This window comes from Lissotriton helveticus, chromosome 1_1, assembly GCF_964261635.1.
Source record: "Lissotriton helveticus chromosome 1_1, aLisHel1.1, whole genome shotgun sequence".
Classification (NCBI taxonomy): Eukaryota; Metazoa; Chordata; class Amphibia; order Caudata; family Salamandridae; genus Lissotriton; species Lissotriton helveticus.
In genome coordinates, this window is record NC_136057.1 from 183729616 (window position 1) to 183743277 (window position 13662).

General features: G+C 42.9%; 1 protein-coding gene across 4 annotated transcripts in view; it reads right to left on the reverse strand.

The window, feature by feature from the left end:
• Positions 1-3151: 3151 nt before the first annotated feature.
• LOC144782692 (uncharacterized) overlaps positions 3152-13662 on the reverse strand; it is a 144868-nt gene continuing 134357 nt past the window's right edge. For 3 of the 4 annotated variants that reach the window (XM_078662052.1, XM_078662136.1, XM_078662090.1), the window contains one exon: positions 3160-6591. In XM_078662052.1, coding sequence (XP_078518178.1) covers positions 3840-5648 — 1809 coding nt within the window. In that variant the 5' untranslated portion in view covers positions 5649-6591 and the 3' untranslated portion in view covers positions 3160-3839. Of the gene's footprint in view, positions 6592-13662 lie in introns of all 4 variants that reach the window. The other variant, XM_078662183.1, reaches the window with a different exon arrangement.

The window sequence follows — 13662 nt, forward strand, 5'->3', positions numbered from 1 at the left end:
TTCCTTTTCATGTGGATTTTGACTCAGAGAAGAAGAACAGCATTTAGGTAGAGTAGGGTTTGCCGCGGAAGGAGAAAGAAATGCAGGTGCCCAGCATGAGGCACCCTTAAAAAGATTAGTTAGGAAACAGGACTGTGGTCTAACAGCAGAGGACAGATCGCACCCTGCGACGTGTAAAGAAGGATCCGAGCCGGACCTATAGCTCCACCGCCGGTGCTCAACAGCGCCAACGGAAGAAAACGAACTACCAGAGCCTACCAGTGATGGCTCGCTACTAAAAAGACACTGTGGCGAAGACCCTCCCCCTTTTTCTGAACTTTCTACCCCCCCCCGACTAATTGCTTGTATTGGACTAAATTCCTCCCTCAACCACTTTTTGTTGCCTACAAAATGTTTCATCGGTCACTTTTAAACACGACAAATGTAAATTCGTATGTATTCCACCTCGTATGTCGCATCGACTACACATGGTTATATGCAATCCGCCAGTACTGACAAACGCTATCTCATTGACCACACACGACTATATGTACACCCCGTCAGTTATGATAAACACGGAAATGAACTGACTTATGTAAAAAGCGGCGACTGTGGAAAATGACAATGTATATGTACATAAGCGGCGTTCATTTATATTCACCCTCGCCACTGTTGAAAGTAAAGCGAAAGTCTCGAAACAGTGGCCACGCCATCTTGTCCCCTTTTAGGCCCCATCACAAACATAGATAGCAGCCATTTTGTGTGTCATGACCTCTCTGCCCACTGCCAATAGCCTGCGCGTCTCTCCCCCTCACTCCCCAGCCTCGCAAGTATTCCCCCGTGCCCTGACAGCCCCCGGTCTCTCCTGCTTGGGTCATAAACGCACCTCTAAACACGACCCTGTCTCAGAGCCACATCCCGTGCTGAACCCCCTGCCCCCTCGCTCTTTCATCCCACCCTTAGAACAGGCCCTTTGATAATCTCTTCCTCCCTGCCCGATTGCCCGGCCTGATCCCAGGCCATCACCTAGCCCAACAGATGCAGTTTATTTGCTCCCTACAGTAGGACCTCGCCTCACATCAGAGGAGCGGTGATTAATCAATGCCTTCACACCCCTAGATCCGACCGACCGCCCGCATTCCTGTTCCCAGCGGTATGTCCAGCTGCGCGACAGCCATCATGCTGAGGGTTGGGTGGGGACCTCTGCTGTAGATATGTGTGGGAATGGGCCTGAAGCAGGGATTCCGGGAATGTCTTTCCGTACATCAAAGCATTACCAAGAATGTGTTATATGTAATAAAGTAATAAACCAGTGTATAAGAGGCCAGGCCTCAGAGATGTTGTTAGAGCACCTCGAGAAGATACCCTGTTGTCTGATTTGACGTGTTCTGCTCCGTCGGAATAAACACCTGTTTCCTGCCTTCCAGTCACCAGCGCCTGCCTCTTTATTTGGTAACAGTGAGTTGGGTGAGAGGCGGCTAACGCCGGGCAAATCTTGAAAAGGGGTAATCGACCTGATCTGCTTGACCCTTTTTCCACAGTCTCATACGCAGACTCGCCTAAGTACTTCCTTGTCGAGTGCATCATGGGAAATGTACTCTTTATTGCATTTAGGCAGGCGCGGCTAGGTCGGCCCTTACAAATCTAGTAAGGGTGGGCATAGTTGGCGGAGTACCACTACATAGAATTCTGCAGAATTGATCAAAAACTCCGTGAATTCTGCTCCACAACTCCATTCCGTCTCACCACAATTTAAAAAACAGAAACTTCACCAATAACTTTAATATTACATGCTAAAATGCATATAATCATCTCACAAAAGTGAAAATGAAAATACAACAAGCAGTGAGAGAAGCGATGATTTTGATTTCCTCACTAACCTAGGGAGAGAACTAGGCAGATGCTGAACGATCATGCTGAACGATTGGTTGTGGTCCAAACCTCCTAGGACCACCCCAAGCACAGTTAGGGGCAACAAAATACAATCCCAACCAAAGGCCCTGCAAAGCATTATGGGCCAATATTCTAGGGTGCAGTGAATATTACAGTTTCCAATATCAAAACATTCCTCAAGAGCTAATACTATAATATTCACTAAACTCTAGACTCTTTCCCCATAATGCTTTGCTGGGCCTTTGGTTGGCATTGCATATTTGCCCATAACTGTGCTTGGGGTTTTCATAGAAGGATGGGACCACCACAATAATTGATCATGATATGCTCTTTGTGTTCAAGGCACCTGCTTGGTCCTCCCCCTAGGTTAGGGGGGCCCCAAAAGCATCACCCCTCTCATTGCCTGATGTCTTTCAAAGTTCACTTTAGTGAATTGGTTATATGCTTTTGAACATGTAAAGGTAAAGTTGATTTACCAAAATGGTTGTGGATACAGAAGATAACTCTGTTGCGTATCGGAGTGGGAATTTTTGTATGAATTCCGTGTTTTTAAAGAAATGCGTAGTTATCAAATCTCCGCAACTTCCGCTAGCTGTGCTGGATTTAATTGCCCATGCTTAGGGTGGGGCCAAGAATGGTTTGCATATGGTTGACCTTGTCTGTAGTACAAAGACCAGAGAATGATGTAGTGGGATGTTGCTGAGTGTAACCACAGTCCTTCCATCACTGTTAGTTTATCTCAATGATCAAACTGAAGTGCTACAGGTATGCACAGATGTTGGTCCCAACAAGACCCACGACAAAGGAACTCCTGCTGCAGCTCCCTGGTGAGGCTCATTAAGGCTGGGAACAATTTAAGATTACTTGCATTCCTAATCCAACGGAATGTGGCTTCAAAGTTCAGGATCGATTAGAACTTGTGGGTCAGAGCCATGACTTATTAACACTCAGGGAGCAAAACAAATTGAATGGAATGAGGCCACAAATAGTTGCTAAACAATGAGGTTATTTCAAACATTTCCATCCCTCACTGAGAACATTTCGTGGTAGACAAGTTGGTGGACAATTAATGGATTGATGTCTTTGTGGCTGCTTCATCTAAGGGTGTTTCGATGCTGAAACCTCCTCCCAGGGTTGACAGTAAGTACGCCACGTTGTCTCTCTCATATAGAGAGGCTAAATTTAAAAGGTTTTTTACATATTGCGAGAACTGATGATTTTGTTTCTCGTTGTGGATTCTATGATGTTGAATCAAACTGAATCTCCAGCTGACACTTCCTTGGCATTTAAAAAAAATGTTTTTATTGGCATTTCTCATTACATCAGTACATTTGCAGTCAAATACATTACAGTAATTTTCGCAACAGCTCTGCTGCGTGTCGTGTTACAACCCCTAAAATTCAGATATTTTGATTCTCAATGTACTTACGATAAAAATGATAGCATAATTCTATATATACCAATTGTCAACTGTTATATTATCACAACATGTAAATGGTAACTTATCCCCCTGCCCTCCCTTTCCCTAAGGTTGTGTTGTTAGTGTGTCATTTTCGGAAGAATAGATGAGATAATTCTGTGTGGTTCTCATTTCTATAGCGTCCTCAACCACGGAAGAGTCTTGTAGTTTTGGCATAACTATTGTCTCCCCTTTTCCTGACTGGACTGGGTCTGTCTCTTCTTCCAAAGAGTCATGCTCTTTAGAAATATCAGCTATCATGATGACATACCGGGCCCTCGCGTCTTCCTCAAGTTTTTCATCTCTTCTAACTTTTCTCATTCGGAGAAGTTCCGCCGTGGCCCACTCGTATGTATCTTTAACCCAGCTCTCAACCGCAGGGGGGTCCGGGCTGAGCCATTTAATTGTTATTCTTCATTTTACTAGCACCAACCACAACTGAAGAAATCTCCTGCTCAATTTTTAGGCCTTGGGCATGGTGAGGAGTCCCGAAATCACGGTCCTAATATTAAGTGGTATTTTCCATCCCGTGGCTGTTTGCAAACTGTCTACCACTCCCTTGCCTCATATTTAGAACAATGTCAAGGTTTTGTCTAGTGTGAGTTCTCTCATGTTGAGCAAGACCAGATTTTTGTCTGAAGCTTTTCCAGCATTCAAAGCACTGATAAGGTTTTACCCCAGCGTGGATTCTCTTGTGTTGAAAGATATTGGCCTTAGTGTGCGTTCTCTTATGTTTAATCAGATGGTGTTTCTGACTAAAGCTTTTCTGGCATTCAGTGCACTGATAAGGCTTTTGACCAGTGTGTGTTCTTTCATGTCGAATGAGACTGATTTTCTGACTAAAGCTTTTCTGGCATTCAATGCACTGATAAGGTTTTTCACCAGTGTGTGTTCTCTCATGTCGAATGAGAAGAGATTTTTGAATAAAGCTTTTCTGGCATTCAGAGCACTGATAAGGTTTTAGGCCAGTGTGGATTGTCTCATGGTGAATAAGACTGAACTTGCAACCAAAGCTTTGTTGGCACTCTGAACACTGATAAGGTTTGTACCCAGTGTGTGTTCGCTTATGTTGAGCAAGATTACCTTTCTGAGTGAAGCTTTTCTGGCATTCAGTACACTGATATGGTTTTAGCCCAGTGTGTGTTCTTTCGTGTTGAGTGAGATGCTCTTTCTGACTAAAGCTTTCCTGGCATTCAGTGCACTGATAAGGTTTGTACCCAGTGTGTGTTCTCTCATGTTGAGTAAGATTGGCTTTCTGACTAAAGCTTTTCTGGCATTCAGTGCACTGATAAGGTTTTAGCTCAGTGTGTGTACTCTCATGTTGAGTGAGATTGCGTTTCTGACTAAAGCTTTTCGTGCATTCAGTGCACCAATAAGGTTTTTGACCAGTGTGTATGCGCTCATGTCGAATGAGACTAGATATGTGACTAAAGCTTTTCTGGCATTCAGAGCACTGATAAGGTTTTTGGCCAGTGTGGATTCTCTCATGGTCAATAAGATTGGACTTATAACCAAAGCTTTGTTGGCACTCTGAACACTGATAAGCTTTGTACCCAGTGTGTGTCCGCTTATGTTGAGCAAGAAAACCTTTCCGACTGAAGCTTTTCTGGCATTCAGTACACTGATATGGTTTTAGCCCAGTGTGTGTTCTTTCATGTTGAATGAGATGCTCTCTCTGACTAAAGCTTTTCTGGCATTCAGTGCACTGATAAGGTTTTAGCCCAGTGTGTATTCTCTCATGTCGAGTGAGATTGCTTTTCTGACTAAAGCTTTTCTGGCATTCAGAGCACTGATAAGGCTTTTGCCCAGTGTGTATTCTCTCATGTGCAGTGAGACTGGTTTTGTGGCTGAACCTTTTTTTACAGTCATAACATTGATAAGGTTTGTGCCCAGTATGGATTCTCTTATGTTGAATTAAACGCACTCTCTGACTGAAGCTTGTCTGGCATTCATTGCACTGATAAGGTTTTTCCCTGGTGTGGATTTTCACATGTAAAATGAAAGAGGTTTTCTTACAGAAGTTTTTCTGGCATTCAGAACACTGATAAGGTTTGTGCCCAGTGTGGATTCTCACATGTTCGAGGAGAGAGGATTTGTGAGTGAAGGTTTCCTGGCATTCAGAACACTGATAAGGTTTTCGTCTAGAGTGAGTTCTCTCTTGTTTAGTGAGGTGGGATTGATAACTAAAGTGGTTCTCACATTCATTGCTCTTATTCAAGTTGTACGAATCTTCAAGTTGGGTTTGTTCCTGGATACATGCCATCTTAAGTCTGAAACTGTTTTCAGAGTCTGTACTTGTTTGTGTTGCACTCGGCATTAACTTCTAAACTACACTGCAGATGCTCTTCTAAACATTTGTATTTAACTAGTCATAATTTTTATCTGGAGCTCATCGTCCTACCTTTAAAGGCAGCCAATATATCGTGTCTTTATAACTTCACTGAGGAGCCGCTTCCATTTATTAGGATGCCCCTCATGGATTCATTTTCTCCAAGTTATGTCCGGGTGAGTTCTCTCAAGTTGAATTAGACTCATTGTGTGATTCCAGTTCATCACATTTGATTTTGGACTTTTAAAAACACTGATAGGGTCTTTGAGGTTTAGTCTTTGCCTGTTAAGTATATTTGTGCATACAAGTAATGGCAGGAGATTAGGGCATGCCAGGGTGGCTTTATGAATTATCAATAGCAAAGCACTGGTCCCTTTTAAGCTTTCTGTGCCAGTGTATGCTTTTTTTACTCATTGGCTAAGGCAGGCACATGATCAACTTTGGAGGTCCGGGACACTTTAAAACGACTCGGATAAACCTAAGAGACTGAGACATCATTTGTACGGATACTGATCTGTTGGGGAGGGGTTTGGGTCTCCAAAGCATTCCTCTTAAACCATCGGGTAGAATTTACAACACTGAGTATTCTCAAGTTCACTGCGTGGGTGTCAATTGTTGCCAATAATGTTTGTTCTACCAATCTTGTACTCTTTCCTTTAAGTGAAACTATTCTTATAATTAGTAGGTGCAGACTTTCAATTTACTCTTCTCAATCTCTCTGATATTTGGTAAACATTTATGGCCATTTTACTTTAAGGATTTGACAGCTTTCACATTCATCAGTAACTTGCACTCGAAGTTCCTCACCATTCCTGCCACATGGAATGTGTTTCTTCGTTAGAACTCAAGGATGTTTTAACTTTCCTTAAAACAATCCTTTTAATTGTGTTTCACTGAATTAAAAGATTTATTTTGTTCAAGCTTCAGTCACCTGTAAAATAAAGTTAGAGATTGTAAATAAACATGCAAAAAAAATATTTATGACCTTATACTTTGCAGAAAGAATGCATTGTAGTGTAGTTCCTATATTCCCAATAGGCTCTGCGCATTGGAATAACATAAACAGCAGTTTAGATGTAGGACTGAGGTCATCTAGGCCTCTACTGACTATGTTAGACTTAATTAGTTTTGCCAGCTAGCTCAGAGGTCACTAGAAACTTTTTCGAGTGAACAGGAAGGGGTTAACTCTCCTGAATAGATAAGAAGGGATTAGTTTCTGACAACCGCATAAACATGACAACTTTGCTCCCTCAGAATAAAGTGTATATCTCTAGAGTTGTGTGAAAAAAATAGACAGCTATTCAACTCAGTCAATCGTGCATGCTTAGTTTCACCAGAGTGCAGAGAAATAGAGAGATGGGCGTTTTCAATAAAAGGTGTTATTTATTGAGCAGTCTTCTTTCTCATGCAAGAGAAATGAGTTGCCACAATTGCTATACTTATCATAAAGTAAAGTGCGTACAGTAAAAGGAGTATTATGAAATAATACTGTAAAAGCATTGATATGGTTTCTTAGCCATATGATACTTTAAAACGGATAAAATATATACATACATAAAAACATTGACTAACGAACTCAACTGGTGCTTCTAAGATACGCCTACCCCGGTGTACCTGACCTAAGCCTAATACGTGGGAAGGAGTAAGTAAGTTGCAGTTTAAGTTATGTTGGTTTTTTGCCAAGAATCTGAATCAAGAATTCTCTTAAGGGTTTAGTCAGCTCGGTACCTTGGTAATAGAATGTAGGAGGTCTTGTATCTCTCTCTCAGGACTCGATCTCCCAGCAACCCGCAAGGGTGACTGCAAACACCGGAGCTGGATTTTCTCGGCAGGAGAAAAGACAGCGTCTCTCTCAGTGCGTCAAATGGGAGGGTCGGCTTCCTTCGGCACTCACATCAGCTGGGCGTCGGGCAAGTAGATAGCCGCTTTGCTCCAAACCACCGTGTGTTTGCTTAAGGCAACTGTTGGTATATTTATACCTGAAAGGTGCCGAGTTTGACATAAGGTTGGACATAAGACGTCACTAAGAACTAACAGTTCTTTCTGGACTCCAGGAGTTCTTGTGCAAATCAGAACAAAAGCAGGGAGATTTCCCGGGCTGCTGCAGGCTTGGTTTGTTTAAAGAACGCGCTGTACTTTCTAGGAGTCTATGGGAGTAGCCTTGCCGTATTTGGACTGCATGGGCTTATGACTAGATATGTACATGATTCCTATGCCTTTATAAGGATATGTTTTGTTATAACCATACAAGGGCATGAATCGGGGATATCTTGATTAGGGTCCTAGATAGATTCACAACACCCACTCCACGTATTAATGTCCATCATTACTTAAATACTAAGCAATACTAAACATATAACGATGCATGTGTTTTCCAACCCACCCCAAAATACATAAATTGCATTTGAAATGGTGTATGGTATATACACGAAAATGAGTATTTATACTGTACGTTTTTCAAGCAGTGTTATCATTCAGGAAATTCATATATAAATATTAGCTGAATGAATTGCGAAAATTACATTTATGAAATGGCTCTGAATACAGAAAAGAAGGTCGAGACCATTCCATCACATATTTATACAATACTGTACATGTGCTAGAGGTTGAGGTAAAATATTGTCTCTAGTATCTCTAAAAATAGAAGCTCTGTTCTCTAAGAATAGTTCTACTTTAAGCAGAGTACCATGTGCCAGAAAAAAAGGTAAATATTTTGGAAGTGAAAAAATAATTTCGCTTTCAGGGGAAAAAATAGTTCCAAATGTTTTCAGTAGTTTTGTTTATCAAAAACTGAAGGCCGAATTCAGAGTTTAGGGAACGCTGTGTGCTTGTTGTTTTAAAAGTTATTCTCGTTGTTCAGGGGAGAACATCATATCAGAAAAAACAGCAATGGACCGCACACCACTAGCCCCTCCTCCGGTAGGCCCTTAAGCACTCTGGTATGTTCAGTGCCTGAAGTTCGAAGAATTACTGAAAGTTCTACTTGCACCGACATAGGTGAACCACTTACGAACTTTCAGTAATTCTTCGACCTTCAGGCACTGCACATACCAGAGAGCTTAGGGGCGACCCGGAGGAGGGGCTAGCGGTGTGCGGTCCATTGCTGTGTTTTCTACATAAGGGCTCCCTTGAGCCTCCCAAGCTGACGAGCTTCTGGACGACGCACCTGCAACGAGGCCAGTGGCGGTTACGAGGCGGCCTTCTCTTCCACCCCTATTGACTTTCTCTTTTGATGAGGGAAGATATCCCGAAACCCGGGCCATGTCCCGGGTCTAGAGATCGGGGAACAACAAGTATCTACTTGCACCTACATAGGTGAACCACTTACGAACTTTCAGTAATTCTTCGGCCTTAAGGCCGAGTGCATCATGCGAGTAGAAGAAGCATTATGGAAAAAGAAAGCCAGACAGTCCCAGAAAGATGAAGACGCAAAGAATCTCATAGAAGAACCGAAAAAGAATTCAGAAAAGCAGAATTAAGTAGGGAATCTTCAGAAAAAGCCCAAGAAAGGGAACTTCTAGAAGAAGGTGAACGAGTTAGAGCAGAACAGTCAGACAGACAGAGGAATGCCCTTATTAAAGGTATGTATCCTCTTCTTGCCGAGGGCTTGCCGAAGGCAACCCCGGAAGCACCCTGTAATTTACCGCCACCATTGGTCCCGACTAAGCTACGTCATAAACCGACTGCAGCTGAAATTTTTCTTTCGTCCTATTTGGACGATACAGTCCCAGCATATGCAAATCCTATTCCGCCTGCTCACCCTCAGCATCTGGTTAATAATGTAATTCCTGTTCCTCCAGCCACTGGTCCCGGGGACTCCGTTAATGTGCCAGTACCCCCGGACTAGCCCACAGTAAGTGTACCCGGTTTGCCTGTCATTTTACCAGCCCATTCAGTATTAACTGACGATTCTAGTTCAGGAGCAGTGGGGGGAGGTGCTCCTACCACCCCGCCTCAAGTAAAACGAATGACGCTGAGAGACGCAGCGTTACAGCACACGCCAAAAGTGACTACATACGCGGACCTCAAGCGACACCTTACTGACTGCATATATGATTCAGTACCAGGCGAAGGTCACAGGATATCATATTCAGTACGTTTAAGACGGGTTGCCAACTTTTTGGCCACCCTGCCTGACATGAAAGAACATCTAGACAGAATATATCATTTTATCCGTACAGGGGAGAATCCAGGAAGTATTCACGAAGCTATGGCACACAGGAAAGCCGAGATTCAAAATATGATTTTACAGTTCTTGATTAACTGTTTAATAAGAGAACAAGATTATCCTGATAAAGACAAAGACGAGATGAAAGCCCTGACTAGGTGGAGTGACAATATAGCCGAGGGAAAACACAAGACACAAGGTAGTGTAGAAAATATGTACAGGAAAATTCGTAAGGAAATTATTAGTATACACCAGAAGGAAGAAGCAAAAAGAGCAACCGAGAAAGAGAATGACTCTTCAAGTGAAGAGGTAGACAGCGAGAATCCCGACAGAATAGCGTATGTAGGTAGAACTAGACTTTCCGACCGACATTCACGCCTAGATTACAAGAAAGTTTTTCCTCCTCCCGTACCAGAACAGTGTTCTCTTGAACAAGTATTCCAGGTTACAGATAAAATTCTGAAACTACGAATAGGTTATAGTGAACTTAGTACCATGCATGAACAAGAACTAGCCCGATCAGCAGTCCGATGGACTAATGATTCTGCCACGTTTCCAGATGAAATAGTGGCCCGAACGTTTCTGAAACTGCCCCCAGCCGAGCAGCGTCTGGTGGGTATGTATATGATTCAGCACCTCATTACACTGTATGAGGATCAGCATTCTGATCCAGGTCCTTTACATGATGTACTGAACGAGTTACTCCTAAACAGATGGAAAGGTCTAGGTACCGATTTAATTAGTGTCATTCTAGAACAGCGCCACAAATACAGAACGTTCCTGAATCCACATTTTGTTCCTGTTCCACCCCCAGAAAGAAAGTCATTCTACATAGACAGACAGAATCCGTTGCGAGAAGTACATCCAGTTAGGGGAGAGGGGGGTGATCTAGAATGAGTATTTGTTTACACCCCTATCACGAAAATAGAACTTCTAGAAATGAAAAAGTTAATATCCTGTCACGATAAAGATCCAGCAGGGTTCCACCGTGAATTAAAAACCATGCTCCGTATGGGAGAATACACATATCCTGATATCATTAAAATGTTAAAGGTCCTGTTGCCTGCGGGCATATATGAAAAACTTAAAGAAAAAGAATGGGAGGTGGGAGAGAAAAAGATAGATTGGACCGCATTAGAGACTGAAGATAACACACGAGTTCCAGGTACCGGTCTTGGGGATAAAGCTAAAGCATTGCCCGAATTGTTAATACAAGTCTTGCCAAGATTACTAGCCACGAAAAAGGAAGACTGGGATGCCATCCCAGCCTGTAAACAGAAACAAGACGAAGACACTAGTGATTTTTATTCTAGATTTGAGAAATATTTCATTATTAATAGTGGTCTGAAAACAAGTAGTGAATCGTATCCACATCTTTTTGTTACCAAACTAGTTGAGAATTCTTTACCACAAGTTAAAAATCGAGTACTGAAAGTCGAAAGTACCTGGCAAGCTAATACTCCGTCACAAATGCTCCAGATGCTACAATACCACCAGAACAGAATTAGGGAGGAGCAGGAACATGAAAGGAGACGTATGAAAGACACGAAAATGAAAGTACTAGTTGCACAGTCTGTTCCACAAGACAGTCAGAAGAGGGGTCCGAATCAAGCTAGTCATCCTGCAGCTCCCGTTAAAGGGACATGTAATTACTGTAAACAGCCAGGTCATTATATAAACGAATGTGCAGTTCTGAAACACAACATAGCTACTGGTAAAACGAAAGAGAGACCACGTCCGCCTAGACAGGAACAAGTTTCACAGACTTCCCAGCCACCGCAGAATGCACAACAGACAGTCACAGTACCGCTGCCTATTGCTGCCACACAACACGTTACACAGCAGATGTACCAGTATGCACAGTCAGAGTATCCAGATTATCAGCCGTATTCATGAAACAGCCTAGAGAGGGAGGTTGTCTTGCCTCTCATCGAGATTCCTGTAGATCAAGAGGGTCTCTATGTACACAGTCAAGTATTAGGGAAAGACAGAAAGTTTTTGATTGATACAGGGGCAAGTAGGACTACCATCAGTCATGACGAGGTTCCAGGGGCTCCACTCTCAGGCTCTAGAAATGTTTCCCTTGGATTTTCAGGAAAGCCTATTGTTAATGAAATATCGAAACCAGTTACCCTAGAAGTTGGTCCATTGTCCCGAACTACAGACTTGTTACTTACGAAATCATGTCCAGAAAATTTACTAGGCATTAAGACCCTTAAAGAATTAGGAGCAGTTATATGCTGCTCCCCAGAAGGAGTGAGATTGTTTTAAGAGATTTTAAAGGTCATTATGTATTACGTGATTTTGATCCAAGATTATTGAATGTACCACAGCATTTATGGGCGCAAGGTCCAACTGATGTAGGTTGTATGCACATTACACCCCATCGTGTCACTCTGAAGCACGGTGTTGTATTACCACGAATCCGACAGTACAAATTGCCACCTGAGGCTGTAGCAGCCTTATCCAAAATTATTGACGAGCTCATTGCTCAAGGAGTAGTTGTAGAAACTGACTCCAATGTATGTAATTCTCCTATCATTCCGATTCTAAAACGTACAGATCCCAATGCACCTCCAGTTTATCGATTAGTGATTGACCTTCGAGAACTTAATAAATGTATCATACCCCAGTACCCAGTGGTTCCAGATATCTCTTCCTTATTGACTGCCATTGATTCCGAAGCTACGTTCTTTAGTGTTATTGATCTCAAGAACGCATTCTTTAGTGTCCCCATTCATCCAGACAGCCAATTCCTTTTCGGATTCTGTTTAAATGGAAGGAGCTATAAATTCACACGAGCTCCTCAAGGTTTCACCGAAAGCCCTAGCATTTACAGTCAAGCACTTAAAAGACAACTAGACAATATTCACATGCCAACTGACACTGCTCTGCTCCAGTATGTCGATGATCTATTGATCACAGCCCGTTCTGAACGTGACTGCGAACGTGCGTCACTTACAGTCTTGTATTTTCTAGCCGAGATGGGGCACAAGGTGTCCCCTTCGAAACTGCAATTCTGTGTCCAGCAAGTGGTCTACCTTGGACACTTACTGTCCAAGTGGGGTAGGCAGTTGACACCTGACCGTATCCAGTTAATAGCACATCTTCCACAGCCCAAGACGCAGAAGGAGGTACGAGCTTTTATCGGCCTCACTTCTTACTGCAGACTATGGATTCCTCAGTACGCATATCTAGCCAAGCCACTGATACAGTTAACGACACAGGAGGCAGCCGCATCGACTGTCCTCCCTTGGACCCAGGAACATACACTTGTTTTCAATGAGTTCAAGAAAGCTTTATGCCAAGCACCTGTTCTAGCAACACCGAACTACAGTAAGCCTTTTACACTTTTTGTCACTGAACGTGATGGTACTGCATTATCTGTTCTCACACAAGATCAAGCAGGACAATACAAGCCCTGTGCTTATTTCTCTGCACATTAGATCCGGTGGCCCAGGCTCTGCCTGCGTGCCTCAAGTCAGTTGCAGCCACAGCTCTAGCTATCAGACAAAGTGATTCCATAGTGTTAGGACACTCCCTGACAGTACAAGTTCCACACTCCGTGGAAGTTCTTTTAAACCGAACACAGACTCAGCACTTGACTATTGCACGTTTAACAGGTTATGAACTGACATTGTTTCAGCCACACATAGAAATCAGACGCTGCAACATTTTAAATCCCGCTACACTGTTACCCTCAGTTACTTCAAATCCTGCCACACATGACTGTGTGGAAGTTGTTAACACCATGACAAAGCCAAGACAAGACTTGACAGACATTGCATTACCTGATCCCGACCTGACACTTTATGTGGATGGTTCATGTATGAG